The sequence below is a fragment of the Miscanthus floridulus genome, chromosome 3 (genome assembly GCF_019320115.1).
Source record: "Miscanthus floridulus cultivar M001 chromosome 3, ASM1932011v1, whole genome shotgun sequence".
In the NCBI taxonomy this organism is placed as follows: Eukaryota; Viridiplantae; Streptophyta; class Magnoliopsida; order Poales; family Poaceae; genus Miscanthus; species Miscanthus floridulus.
The window spans coordinates 18,664,478-18,678,345 of record NC_089582.1 but is presented as its reverse complement, the minus strand read 5'-3'; the positions used below and the strand labels follow the sequence as shown (position 1 = coordinate 18,678,345).

At 44.0% G+C, this 13,868-nt stretch overlaps 1 protein-coding gene and 1 non-coding gene across 3 annotated transcripts; one reads left to right on the top strand and one right to left on the bottom strand.

Annotated features, from left to right (window-relative positions):
• Nucleotides 1–7,174: 7,174 nt before the first annotated feature.
• On the top strand, nucleotides 7,175–11,165 carry LOC136545127 (transcription factor PHYTOCHROME INTERACTING FACTOR-LIKE 13-like). Of its 2 annotated transcripts, none has more exons than XM_066537160.1 (9): nucleotides 7,175–7,434; nucleotides 7,576–7,665; nucleotides 7,760–8,300; nucleotides 8,402–8,506; nucleotides 8,601–8,666; nucleotides 8,764–8,829; nucleotides 8,942–9,247; nucleotides 9,333–9,500; nucleotides 10,397–11,165. In XM_066537160.1, the coding sequence occupies exons 1-8, from the start codon at nucleotides 7,190–7,192 to the stop codon at nucleotides 9,459–9,461; spliced, it is 1,548 nt and encodes a 515-aa protein (XP_066393257.1). In that variant the 5' UTR covers nucleotides 7,175–7,189; the 3' UTR covers nucleotides 9,462–9,500; nucleotides 10,397–11,165. The 2 variants fall into 2 exon arrangements, with proteins under 2 accessions (XP_066393257.1, XP_066393259.1); XM_066537162.1 differs by having other exon boundaries at nucleotides 7,213–7,445.
• A 644-nt stretch (nucleotides 11,166–11,809) lies between these two features.
• On the bottom strand, nucleotides 11,810–11,883 carry TRNAV-AAC (transfer RNA valine (anticodon AAC)). Its single transcript has one exon. It is a non-coding gene; the product is annotated as a tRNA-Val (tRNA).
• Nucleotides 11,884–13,868: the final 1,985 nt, after the last annotated feature.

Here is a 13,868-nt window from a genome sequence, read left to right as displayed (position 1 = left end):
GCACAGCGTCGCCGTGCCAACATCCTATGCCGCTGCTACCTCTAGCAGTGCCACGCCATGCTGCTGGTCTTTCTCATCATCGCTAGTAGCTGCTGAAGCCTGTGAACAGAGCCATTCTCTTCCTTTCCTCCTCAATCCGCATAAATCAAGGTGAAACCCTAACCTAGTCTCGATCTATGCCATGGAGCTCCATCTTTGTTGAATGATGTTTCTAGTGACTGCATGATTAGGGTAGAAACTAGTTTGATGAATGAATTGAATCAAAACAAAGATTCATTGGTTGAGCCTCATCTGTACCCACGACAATGCCGCATGTTGGGTGCGGCAGTGCCGCACTCAATAGAATGAATATGTAAATACATATGTTGTTCCATCGATGACTCTCTATTTTAGTTGGATTTATGCACCAGATGTATTTCTATCTTAAACATGTAGCTACTTTACCTACATTGTAGACAACTCCATTTATTTGTTTAGGTATACTCATTCTGAGATTGTCTAGTGGTTTAGGAGAATGGTTAAGAAATAGTCTAAATAGTTGAGAAGAAATAAATCATGGGTGAGGTGAAGCACTAGGTGCGGCAGTGCCGCTCCTAGGGTGCGGTAGTGCTGTACCCTTCGACCAGATTGGTTTAGGGTGCTTTCCTAACCCGAGATTTGAATCATCTTATCTATCCAGAGTGTTTTACAAGTGTTCTTCTATACCCCTTATGTACAGTTTCTCATTTGGACCGATATTTGTTTGCATAGATGGCCTCTGGAGGTGATAATGACCGGAGGGGGAAGAGGAAGATGATCAAGCCTTAGGATAAGCAGATGCCTTGTCATGGTCGTGGCAGGACCACAGGGGGTAGCAATAGTGCAGTAGGTAGAGATGTTGCCAGAGATAGGGGGGAGGAGAGATCAAATGATTCAGGATGAGGACAACCTAGAGAGGGCTGGCCGTACCATTCCTTTAGGTGCTTGCCCAGATACTCTACCTCATCTTGGGGAGTTTGACAGGAGCTACATCAGAGAGTATTCTGAGGATGTAGTTTTGAGGCATCCTATTGACACACATCCTCATCCCGTGCTCAATTATGCGGGAAAGCTAAAGATGATGGAAGAAGTATGGGAAAACAATCCCTATGAACAGCCAAACGATTTGGAGATTGACTACATGTTTTGGAATGAGTTTCATTCCAACTTCTATGCATCTATGAACTTCAACTCTAAGAAATCCAAGGTTGTCAAGATGCAGTATATTGATTGGGAGGAGATGAAGGGAAAGAATGAGCCTGAGTTCAATAAGGTGATCAAGGCTTGTGAGTTGTTTGGCATCACTAATATTATGAGCTTCAGATATAATTGGAATGAAGAAGTGCTAGCCTAGTTTCATATCACTTTCTTCTATAGCATCTACACTAATGAGATTCACTAGATGACTGAGGGACTGAATTATAGAGTTGATTTTGTGACTTTCAACCGGATCCTTGGTTTTGGAGAGGAGGAGCGGGGCTTCACTTATATTTATAATGAGGCTAGAGCTGAGATCCACGACATTGCATATATGTGGATTGATAGGAGAAGTGTAGATGGGAAGGTCAGTGGCCTAAAGACCTATTATTACATTCTAAACAATTTGATCAGGCACACAATCAATCTTAAAGATGGAGCATCCTCTGATCTTAATGGATATGTCTGAAATGTGCTTGCTAGATTTGCTCCTGGAGGTGATAGGTTTAATGTCTCTCGCTTCATGTGGCGTGAGCAGAGGAACGCCATGGAGGATGGGAGAAAGGGGATACCCTATGCCCCCTATCTCATGTTTATGATTGAGAGGGTCACTGGCTATAGATTTGAGAAAGATGGTATTCACACTGTCTATAAGATTGAGAAGACCCAAGCCTCAGGTGCTAGCAGGGCAGTGAGACGCTCTCCATCAGTTGTGGACGTGCCTGAGTTGTTTCGCTCTAGGCCTCGCAAGAAAAAGAAGATTGAGAAGTTTGGAAAGTGGATCAAGGCTATTTTCACCATATGCACCTATGCAGCGAGGACCACATATCAGGACCGGTTGGAGAATCGTGAAGCCAACCGAGAGGCTAGAGAGCATGTAGGACTGCCACCTCTTTCTTCAGTTCAGTCACCGCTGGGGTTTGATGATCTCCCTAGTCTTTCTGAGACAGATTCAGAAGATGAGGAGGAGGAGGAGGAGGAGCAGGAGCAGCCAGAGCTTGATCCTCACATGAGTTTGAGGTACACCTTGCAGTCCATGAGGAGGAGCACCAGTCATGAGCACCACACTTCGACCACTCATCGCTAAGGGAGGACGGTGGTGTCTTCTTCCTCCTCCTCCTCCGACGATGATGATGATGGTGGTGGAGAGGACTTTGCAGGTGCTAGTGGAGCTGCTGGTGGGGATGATGTCGATTGGGACACCATCCAAGAGGATGAGGAGTGAGTGTTGATCTTTCTTCTTTTCTTCTTTTTTTGGTGCTTTATGCCAAAGGAAGAAAAAATTAAAGGGGTCAACAACTTTTTTGATGCCATAGAGAGGAGGTTGCTGCAGCTAAAGTCATGTTTGTATTTGTTTAGAGTAATCTTTGTTAGGTGAGAGTTTGAGAGTTTATTAGAAACTCTATTTATGTAATAATGCTACTTAAGTACTTTATATATGTGTAGGATATGGACATATATTAATCTATGCTGTCGCTTATGATACAATTGTGCTAGAATATATATCTTTATATGTATCACATGTTGTGTGGTGTTTGTTCTGATCTGTGCTATTACAGCAAGTGCGGCAGTGTCGCACTCTGGTGCGGCAGTGCCGCACCCAGCTGTAACAGCAAAACATATTGTGCATAAACTAAAATGTCATTCACATCACGTTTTACATACTTGACACAGTATGCAGCACCCCACAAGAGCATGGATGTAGGGGGAGCCCCATCACTTTCACTAAAATATGAATCTTGGCATCTTATGCCAATTTGAGAATTCAATTCTCTATTCACACATTTTGGAAAAGGGCTACACCCATGGCTCGAAAAATCTCAGTATTTATTTTATATCTTTTGTAAGCTCTAATTGGGTTGTCATCAATCGCCAAAAAGGGGGAGATTAAAAGTGCAATCAAGCCCTAATTGTGTGTTTTGGTGATAATGACTACGCAATTAGAGAACTAATGAGATTTATTGAGATGATAAGCAGGGAATTTATATTCGAGGATGCTACACAAAACGAAGGAGCCCCCAATTACAAATGTTGATGGCTTCAAACTCAAAGGCGGTTTAAATTATTTTATATTTTAAATTTGAGTATAGGAAAAGCCGTATTATAAAGGGGGACACAATGCTTAAGCTAATATGTGCTATCAAGTGCTCAAACGTACACATACATCCTCAGATTCACAGCTAAGACAGTCTACACTGTACTCTTACCCTTGCTGTCTTGCGTGGTGCGGCACTGCCGTACTTGAAGAGAGGTACTGCCGCAGTACGACACTGCCGTGACTTGAGTGACTGTTAGAGGCTAGGGGTATTTATACCCTTCCCCTCCTCTCCAACGGCTCTCTGCCTCTTCTTCCTCACTCTAGCTCGTCCAAAACAGAAATGAGCCTCTCTCTCTCTCTCCCTTTATTGTTGACCTTGAGCCCTCAAGTAAATCTATTGATTTTCCCATCAATCCTTGAGAGAAAATAGTCCAAAACTCGATTAGAGGGTATCTCCATCGATTCCCCAACTCAAAAGAGCAGTTGGTTCACATTTTGGTCGGCGGTTGTGTTTGTTACTCTTGGAGCTTGGCTCCTAGCCGGCTAGAGCGTCGTCCGTATAGCTTACCAACTTGTGTGGCAGCCCCGGGAGGTTTGTAACCATCCCTTGAAGCTAGTAAACTCACCCCTCATCTCAAGAGTTAAGTCTTTTGACTTGTGAACGAGGAAGGGTTGGAAAGCCCAAAGCCTTAGTTGCTAACCTCAACAACGTGGACGTAGGTAAGCCTTGATGGCGAGCCGAACCATGGGATAAATCATTGTGTCTCTTGTGCTTGATTTACATTACTTGTATGTCATATTGTTGTTGAGTCGATTTCTAGGGTTTCTAGTCGATCTACTTGTGTGTGGTATTCCTACAACTTCTAGCTCTTGATCTGTGACTATTATACCTACAGTAGGCTGAGAAATTTCTCCGATCTAAGTTTCTATTCACTGATTTTGAACTGTGACTCAAAGTTGTCTGCAGGTGCGGTAGTGTCGCTGTTCTGGTCCGACAGTGCCGCAGTTCGGCAGTGCCGCCCTCCAGAGCGGTAGTGCCGCAGGATGAATTTGATAAAAGTTTGAGTGTTTATTTTGACAGACTTATTCACCCCCCTCTAGGTCAACCAGAGATTCTACAAGGTGTGATGGTTATATATGATCTATATGGAGCATGTCACATACAAGATTGGTGTCTTTTTCATTATCTTATATATGTTAACTCGTAGTCAGTTGTAGATTCTTTTCGTCAGTCTCCAATATAATGTAGTGGAAAAAGACAATTTAAGTAAGTAACAAACATGATTATGTGCAATAAAAAACAAGGAATACGAATAATAAATAGCAACAAATCCAAATGAATAGTTATATTTTTATTATTTTCAAAAAAGATATATAAAAAACACCTTTGAAACCATCTAGCAGGCTACATTTGACCAGTATTGATGTTCAATGGCCAAATATTTTGGTTTTAGAGTTGAATGACAAAAACAAACTCGTGGAGTAGTTAATGAACAAAATAAACTTCTTCCTTTTTAATTATATTTGATATCAATAGATATTTTGATATGAAACTTAAGATATTTGACCAAGGTGTGGCAAAGATTTATCACTTGGCCGACACCACGAAGGTATCTTTTGTTTATCAAACAAAGTCAATTTTGGATCTTACATGCATGAGGGTAGAACAAAGAAAGTTGAGTTCGTTTTCTTTAACATAGAGAAATGATATAATTTTTTTGATATTATGTTTTAGGTAATGTCATGGTAGACAATATATAAATAGGTATAAGGGTGCGTATTAATCTCTATGTAATGGCAGTGGTCGGGTACTTTATTTTATTTTCTCCTCATTAACGTGATATCTTATATGCTGAGAATTAATATGGAGGCTTCTTTTGTAGATCAAATACTAAGTTAATAGATTACAAGTAACTTATACACAGGTACAATCACTTTTACACTTTTATATGTAGTTTTTTTTAAATATCAATCATGTTACTTATTGTCCAAATGCCCCAGCAAAGCATTGGAAGAGGTCCTAAAGTACTAGTCTATTAAAGAAATACAATTCTAGAATTTGGACAAGTCAATTTTCTAAAATTTAACCAGATTTATGTCTCCGAATAGGTTTGCTATGGAAATATATCTTGTAACAAACCTAGTAACATTTACATTCTCGTATGATAAATGTTTATATTTTTCGTATAGTTTTGGCTAAATTGTTTGACATTTCGAGAAGTGAGAATTGCAAAAAAAAATTACGGATAGAAACATGGAGTAGGCATGTAAATTCAGTAGGCTGCAGCAAAGTTTTAGCAAAGCGACGGAAAAAGGAAGAGATGAAATCAACAGTACGACGTATTTGGTTACATACACCGTATGAAAGAGCTGTGTGTACGATTGTAGGTGTCCAGTTGGCACACTCGCGTTGCTGCCGGTAGACGACGGACGGCCGAACGCTTCGGAAAACGTCCAACCGCGGTCCGAACCTGGTCCCAAGCTGTTCTGAATTCCTAGTACGAGTTCCAACTTGTTCAGATTTTCAGATTTGACAACAAAGAGACCTGTGCTTTCATATCAACGCCTTGTTTAGATGCCACTAAAATTCCAAGTTTTTTCACTCTCTCTCCATCACATCAATTTTTAGCCGCTTGCATAGAGTATTAAATGTAGGTAAAAAAAATAATTAATTACACAGTTTAGTTGAAAATCACGAGATGAATCTTTTGAGCCTAGTTGGTCCACGATTGGACAATATTTGTCAAATAAGACGAAAGTGGTACTATTCATCGGTTTGAAATTTTTTCAGCATCTAAACGAGGCCCAAATTGAATCCAAGCCCGATCGAGAACCAGATATTAAGGCTCTGTCTTATTTCCATAAGTCAGATGATTAAAAATCAGTGACTTATAAATCATGTCTATTTAGTTGTAGATAACTTATAAGTTCATACCTGTTAAGTAAAAGGTATGGTCCTACGTAGAAAAGGGTGGCTTATAAGTTTTAAGCAGGATGAACCAGTTTATTTCTTATAAATAGGGGTGACTTATAAGTTGGTGGTGTTTAACAAAATCAATCACTTATTTCACTTTTTAACTTATAAATAGGTGACTTATTTGGAACCAAACATGCCCTAACTTTAGCCTGGCTTAGTTTTTCGAGGTGTCACATCGTCAGATACTAATAAAAAATTAAATTACAGAATCCGTCAATAAACCACGAGATGAATTTATTAAACCTAATTAATTCATCATTAGTACATATGTTATTGTAGTACTTTATTATTAAATTATAAACTAATTAAAGTAGTCATAATCTATGTAATTAATTATTTTTAAGTCTATATTTAATAATATGTGCATGTATTCAACATTTGATTGTATAGGGCATAAATTTTTAGGAGGACTAAGGGGGTGTTTGGTTCCAGGGACTATTTTTTAGTCCCTGTCACATCGGATGTTTGGACACTAATTTGGAGTATTAAATATATTTTAATTACAAAACTAATTACATAGATGGAGACTAATTTGCGAGACGAATCTATTAAGCCTAATTAGTGTATGATTTGACAATGTGGTGCTACAGTAAATATACTCTAATGATGGATTAATTAGGCTTAATAGATTCGTCTCATAAATTAGTCTCCATCTGTGTAATTAGTTTTGTAATTAGAATATATTTAGTACTCCAAATTAGTGTCCAAACATCCGATGTGACAGGGACTAAAAAAAAATAGTCCCTGGAACCAAACACCCCCTAAATAAGGCCTTTATTAAAATTCCATTGCTCCTGTACTGCAGCAACTGGCAGGCAGACTGGCTGAGGCAGAGTTATGGTGGTGCTGCTCCTGCAGCGGCGCTACACCACAGTCGGCAGACTGGCAGAGGACAGGTGGAGTGAAGTGAAATCTTTTTCTTCGTCCAAGTTGCCGATTCCGAGGGGAGAGTGAGAGCGATGCGTCCCGGCCCAAAGATCTCCGACAGCGATGCCAACTCCTCCTCCCTTCCATACAAATGCTGGAGCTCAGAGAGACTGTGCTCCGCCTCTCTCGAACCCCAAGCAGAAGCAGCCCACGGCTTTCAGTTCAGTTTGCGGCGCCGGCGCCTCCGATCGGAGCACCGCTGGTTTTATCCATTATTCGTACGACATACAAGTTGCAGCACAGCAAAGCTCCGTCCATCCATCTTATACAAGAAGAGGTAGCAAGCAGGTCAGAGCTCACCTCGTTGATTGATCACTAGTAGGAGTAGTAGTTGTTTATCTGTCTGTTCTTCCACTGCTTCTTCTGTGCCATCCATCTCGTGACTGATTCACTGACGGGGATCCGGTATGGGCGTCAGGTATCTGGGCGCCTCCGGGTCCAGGAAGTGGCTGCTCGCCATGGACGGCGGCGAGAGGCCGGCGACGAGCCACAAGGCGGCCCCATTCGTGTAACCGAACCTCCCATTTGCTTTCTTGTGTTTCGTTCCCGGCGTCGCGTTCGAGTCCCTGACCTGACCCTCCCGCGTTCGCGTGGAACCGCAGCCCCGACGGCGAGCTCGTGGAGCTGCTGTGGCAGGACGGCGCCGTCGTGGCGCACTCGCAGGCGCAGGCGCACCACCACCACCACCACCGGCCGCTGGTCCAGGTCGGCGCCGGCAACACGGGCGCCAGCGGCGTCACCGGGGAGCCACCCGCGCTGCCGTGGCTCCCGTGCAGCGGCGTCGCCGGCGGCGCGATGGGCGGGGACGTGTACTCGCAGCTCTGGCAGAGCATCGCGCAGGCCGACGGCCAAGTGGTGGGCGGGGACGCTGCGGGCGCGCCCCGCCCGGCCGCCAAGAGCGGGAACAGCGGTGCCGGGTCCAGCCGGACGGCCGGGGAGGTCGGCTCCAGCTTCTGCGGCAGCAACCTCGTGGTCGCGGCGCTGCACCTGGACGACGACGTCGACGACGTAGGCGTCGCCGCGGCGCTGCCGGTGCCGATGCCGCTGGACGACCTGGCGGCCGCGGGCGCCGGCGCGTCCACGTCCAGCGGCTGGAACAGCAATGCGCCGCTGCCCAAGAGGGGCAGGGATGAGTTCGACGAGGTTGTGTTCCTCGTTCTCTGTTGCTCCTGCCAATTGGTTCAGATTGCATAAAAAATCCACTTCAGTGTTCAGTTCGTGAGAGAAAAGAAACGCATTTGCAGGACGCCGAGTTCGACACCGTCGACGAGACCCCGCCGTCGTCGAGGCGGCCTGCGTCCAACAAGCGTAGGACTCGCGCCGCCGAGGTCCACAACATGTCCGAGCGGGTAAGTCTTGTCTTGAGACCTCCAACTGGTTCCTCCTGCCATTTGCAGCTATATACCATGGTTGTGTTCTTGATTTTGTTGATGTATGCTGCAGAGGAGAAGGGACCGGATCAACGAAAAGATGCGAGCTCTGCAGGAACTCGTGCCTCACTGCAACAAGGTGAAGAAACAGATTCTAGCACACTAACATGTTCTTGTGCAATTTGATTCTGTTCTGTTCTAACAGTAGTGCTGTGCTGATTCTGACGATTGCTCAGACCGACAAAGCGTCGATACTAGATGAAGCAATTGAGTACTTGAAGTCCCTCCAAATGCAAGTTCAGGTCTGAAAAAAGATACTTCCCAATTGATCTGATCTGCATATATACTGCATTATATCCTTCCTGATCACTTCCGTCGTCTCGGCATGCATACTGATATGTTTCCATGCCTCAGATCATGTGGATGACTACTGGGATGGCGCCGATGATGATCCCCGGTGCTCACCAGCTCATGCCGCTGATGACCATGGGCTTGAATTCAGCGCGGATGCTGCCACCGGCGGTGCAGTTCCTGAGCCAGATGCAGAGGCTACCTCCACCCTTCATGAACAACCCGTTGCCGAATCAGATGCCCCAGATCTTACCTCCTCCTACCAATGCACCCAGTGTAACAGACCAAGCTCAAAGCAATCGCATGGCCCTGCCCAGAAATCCCTTCCTTCATCCTAATGATAATGATGCACTGACAACACCGCCTCAGGTTATTGTCGGAATTTCACAAATCCTTCATGTTCAGAGCTTAGCCGAATCATCAAGCTTATCTCAGGGTCCCGAAATCCTTGCAGGTGCCAGGTTTATTTAGCTATGGCCAACAGATGGTACAAGTGAATCAGATTCAAGAGCTACTGACAGGCACTGCAGCTCCGGCTTTGGAGGCCGAGCTACCATCATCCTCTGATGGAACTGGAACATAAGACCGCCACAGGTCCACAGTGCAGTAAGTTGTTTTTCAGGTCAGTTTTTGTTCTTCAGTCACTGAAATACAAAGGTTTCTGTGATCTTCATTGCCATACACTATCACAAGTGCTAGCTTAACCGTGTGGAATTGTTCCCGTGATCATTTCCTTTAGCGCTTTAGCTGACTTACCTAACGTGTCCCAAGTTGGAGCATATCAAGTTGTCCTGGTATGAACTGATATGACCACTAGAAACTAGATAGATCAGTTTTTGACATTTAGTTCTTCTTTGGCAGCTCTTGCAGACCTATCGTATCAGTAGATGCCTAGATGAACTAGGCTGCGGCGGTTGTACATCCACTTCGCCCGGTCCCTGTTGCATTAATTGGACTGTTCCGTCAAATTAGCGGAAACAAGTGGACTAGTTCACAAACAATTCGGTACAGCATTACTTTCTTGATGCCGACAGGATAAGGAGTGCAACAAGGACTTGCATTGCATCACGGCAGCAACTAGTGCACACAACTAGCATCATGAGTTGCTTCCTTGGTTCCTTTATTCTGTCAGTATGACAGTATCAACAACCAACATGGTTAGCATTATCCCCGAAAGAATTCATAAATTAGACCTGTGCATTTGTCTGATATGATGCTGAGCTTATGATATTAAATAAGGCTTGGCCATATGATAGATGTTCCTGATTTGATACCCATGTTCTGCATAATTTTGTTCCCCAAGATTGAATACCCCAAACATAATATAAGATGTCAGGGGAAAACCAACATGTCTGCCGCATTCTAGCACCGGCGAGAAATAGAATATCTCTTGGCATATAAAACTCACTTGCATTCCCTAGAACATACTAATCAATAATGTATAGAATATTTTGGTGACAAAATTAAGTTTTGCTATTTTTTCTCTGATCATCTTTGACACTGTTGCTATGTATGCAGTGATATACCATCAAGCACAAGCCGCTAGGGGGAATGAATGAACAGAAGAAGTCAGAGCACACAGGTGGTCCTCCTACAAGAATCAATTTGGATTACTAAGACGCACGCAGTGTGTTGTAAGGCCATGGGCAGGCAGATCGTGCAAGCTTGAGCATCTGGGAACCTCTGAGCAACCAACACGTATGCGGTGGCGGTGGCAGCGGCAGCGGCACCATGCCGACATGATACGACTCTTATCTGAAGAATAAATAGTGCTGGAGACTTGACCATCACCCTTCTGTTTGTGGAAGGATTTGGTCTACAGGAGGCGAACTCAGCAAGGATGGATGGATCAGCCCCATCAGGAGAGGAGACGCCCGCACTCCTGCTGCTGCTGCTGCTGTGGACGTGGTGGATGGAGATGACATGCTTGATTCGATTGGTAGCAAATCTCAGAAGCACAATGATACAGTACAATGCATGAGTCGCAGTTCCTCTCCTCTTTTCGCTGATGTTACACTTACACCGCTGTTACATTTGAGCCTGATGAAGTGATGAGGCTCTGCTGCGTCTGGTGAGTTGCAGCTGCAAATTTTCCAGCTTTACTTGAGCTACTAGTTCTGCAAGGGCAAGAACGGATCTCATTCTTTTACCGGTAGACTAGGTTGCCGGCTGTATCTAGAAATTTACTAGGTTTCTCTGCTCGGAGTCATTATATCGGTGAAAATTTGAGTTTGAGAACAGCAAAGGGCCAAGATTACTGAAGTTGACCAAAAATTCATTGAAAACATTTTTTTTGTTTTCGCAAAATCAAGATTGTGCATTGCATTGCATTGCATCCACTGGATCGGAGGCGGATGAATAAACAACAGAATCATGCTGGATTCGTGCATGAATGGATGATGAAGCGCACATCGACATAAATTGGACATGCGCAGAAACCGCGCGAATTCCGCGCCTCCGATCGATGCCTTGCCCGCCACATGTGTATGGATCTCATCTCCCCAGACCCCAGTACTCGGTCACGTTCGCTGGCTGAAACTTTGCTGAAAAGCACAGTTCTGAATTGTTCCGAAAGAAAAACATTCTTTCGGCTAAAAAAATATGCTGAATATGGGTAAACCGATCATTTGCATCTTGCATCATCGCCGTACGTGTAATGATGCTCATTTTCCTTGTCCTAAGTTAATAGGACAGTGACGGGCTGAACAATCTCGTTTGCATGTTGTTTTGTGGTGCGTAGTATGTGCGATCGTCTCGGTTGCTTTCGGTTGAGATTGGAACTTGGTTTTTGCATTTATAGTTTGTGATTTGGTTCTCGTGATCAAGTGACGAGGAGCATCTTGGGATGGGAACTGATAGCCATGCGTAGCGTCACAAAATAAATTATTGGACAAAAAATTTAATAAAAAGATTGTTTGTATAAAAAAAATATGGTTTCGCCCGGGCTCGAACCGGGGACCTTCAGTGTGTTAGACTGACGTGATGACCAACTACACCACGAAACCTTTCGCTACAACCAGGATCAATTTGCATATTTATCTTTGTCGCCAGCGCATGGGACCCGTAGATTGAGGGGTCGCGTTCTCACGTGTCTGCCACCTGATTCCGTTCTAGGCTTCAGATCCGAGCTGAAAAAAAACCAAGTGAATTCGTGTGGTAATCGTTCATGTGGCAAGACAAGTATGCAACGCTGAAAATACAACGTGCAAGGATCGTCCATGTGAATAGTTATTTTAAACAAACTTAGCAGAGAGTGTCATCCAAATTTCATTCACAGATCAAAAACATGATAAACAGTCCCTAAACTGACCAATTGCATCATATGAGGTTCAAATCTCTATAAAACATGATAAATTATGCATTAGGTTCAAATCCTCTGTCTAGAGCTGCTCTTGGTTCTTGTGCCATCGTCCCAATGCGGCAATGCCAGCCTCTACGACTTCGGTAACTCCATCGCGCCACTCGTGTTCCTAGAAACTAGAGCCACGCCTCTTGTGCTAAAAATAGATGGGCCGCCGAGGGAAAATGGAGAAGATAGAAGAGGAAGAGATAGGACAAAGAGAAAGAAGAAGCGGGGCTGACATGGATCCATTTCAGTGTCCAATCATCATGCTACATAGATAGTTTAATACAGGATTATATATACTTCATGTGATGTAATTGGTACAGTTAGAGACCAAATGTACATTTTAGGAGCTTGGGCCTTGGGGACCTAGATGGTACTCAATACATCACTCTTTGTTTTTATAAAATAACTTTTTCTTTGAAAGTTACAGGTATATATATATATACTTCTGTCTATAAATTTTTAAAGTAATATAATGTCATATAGACTTAAAAACCATTTTATATTAATATGAGATTTTATAAAGCCATATCCCCTTGGAACGATTTATCTTAGTTTCGCTCTATGGGAAAAATAACATTAATTATTCAGAAATGAAAACATGACAATCTCAGGATGAAAGTGCTTCATGCGTGGATGAGCGAAATTCAAAGTCGTACCACCATAGTATGAGTCTCCAAAGATGTATTATTGTTGGATTATTATATTTAGAAATGTCGTTTTTCGGAAAATGGAATTTAATTGTTTTGTTTAAAAAAACAAAAAAGTTTATCTACACAGTACACAACAAACCTTATCAAGTTATTTTTTTTATTAAAAAAAGTAATATCTGCTTGCTGCTATCTGCCGCCTCCGCCTTAGCTTGCTTACCCGCTACAGCTCCCTGATCCTTCAAGGCCTGTCTACTTGCCTCGAGCTTGAGGTCGCTGCCTGATCCTTCAAGGCCTTCTCCTCGTATTTGTGCTGACTAGTGACCATTTTGTGTTCGAGGAATGTGTCGGGCGGGCCGGTTGTGCTGACTAACTAGTACACCAGCCCACTTGCCATCGAGTAGCCCAATCAAGATGTAGACACGGGCGTTGGTTAGGAACTTTCTTTGGTTACTTTAAGACCAGATAAGTTTTTTTCTTCATTTTGGTTAGGAACTGGGAATACCCAAGTACCCAACTCCAAAATGATCCACGCAATGCAAGTAGATCAGATGTTCAATTTAGAGTTAACTAGCACAACACTTTCGATTGTGCAAGACTAAGGAGAAGAAATTAATAAATTTTTTTTAAAAAGGCATGGCGACGTGGGATTGGAATTGGAAGAGGATGTTTTTTTAGCAAAAAATGGAAGAGGATGTGAGAAGACTCTTCATGGAAGGGCGTGGCTAGCGCCCGGACCGTCCGGACCGACGCACGCGTTCGGACGCCTGTGCAGCCCGCCACCGTCTGCCTTCGTCCCGACCCCATCTGCCTTCGCCGCGCCCCACGCATGCACTTCGCCCCCGTCTCTGTGCCCGTCGGTCGCCCCTGAGCCCATCCTCTCTCTCCGCGCGGGCGGCACTTAGGATTCGGCTGAGGACGAGCACACCCCCAACGCACCCGGACCGCAACACCACCGTCTGCCGGCCCCTAGTGCCCCTATCAATCGGCCCCC

Excerpts from the sequence above, each read along its gene's own strand:
- LOC136545127 (XM_066537160.1), top strand. The coding sequence starts at position 7,190 with ATGCGTCCCGGCCCAAAGATCTCCGACAGCGATGCCAACTCCTCCTCC. Across the intron at positions 7,666-7,759 it reads CACAAGGCGGCCCCATTCGT|CCCCGACGGCGAGCTCGTGG; the intron begins GTAACCGAACCT and ends GTGGAACCGCAG. Across the intron at positions 8,507-8,600 it reads TCCACAACATGTCCGAGCGG|AGGAGAAGGGACCGGATCAA; the intron begins GTAAGTCTTGTC and ends TGTATGCTGCAG.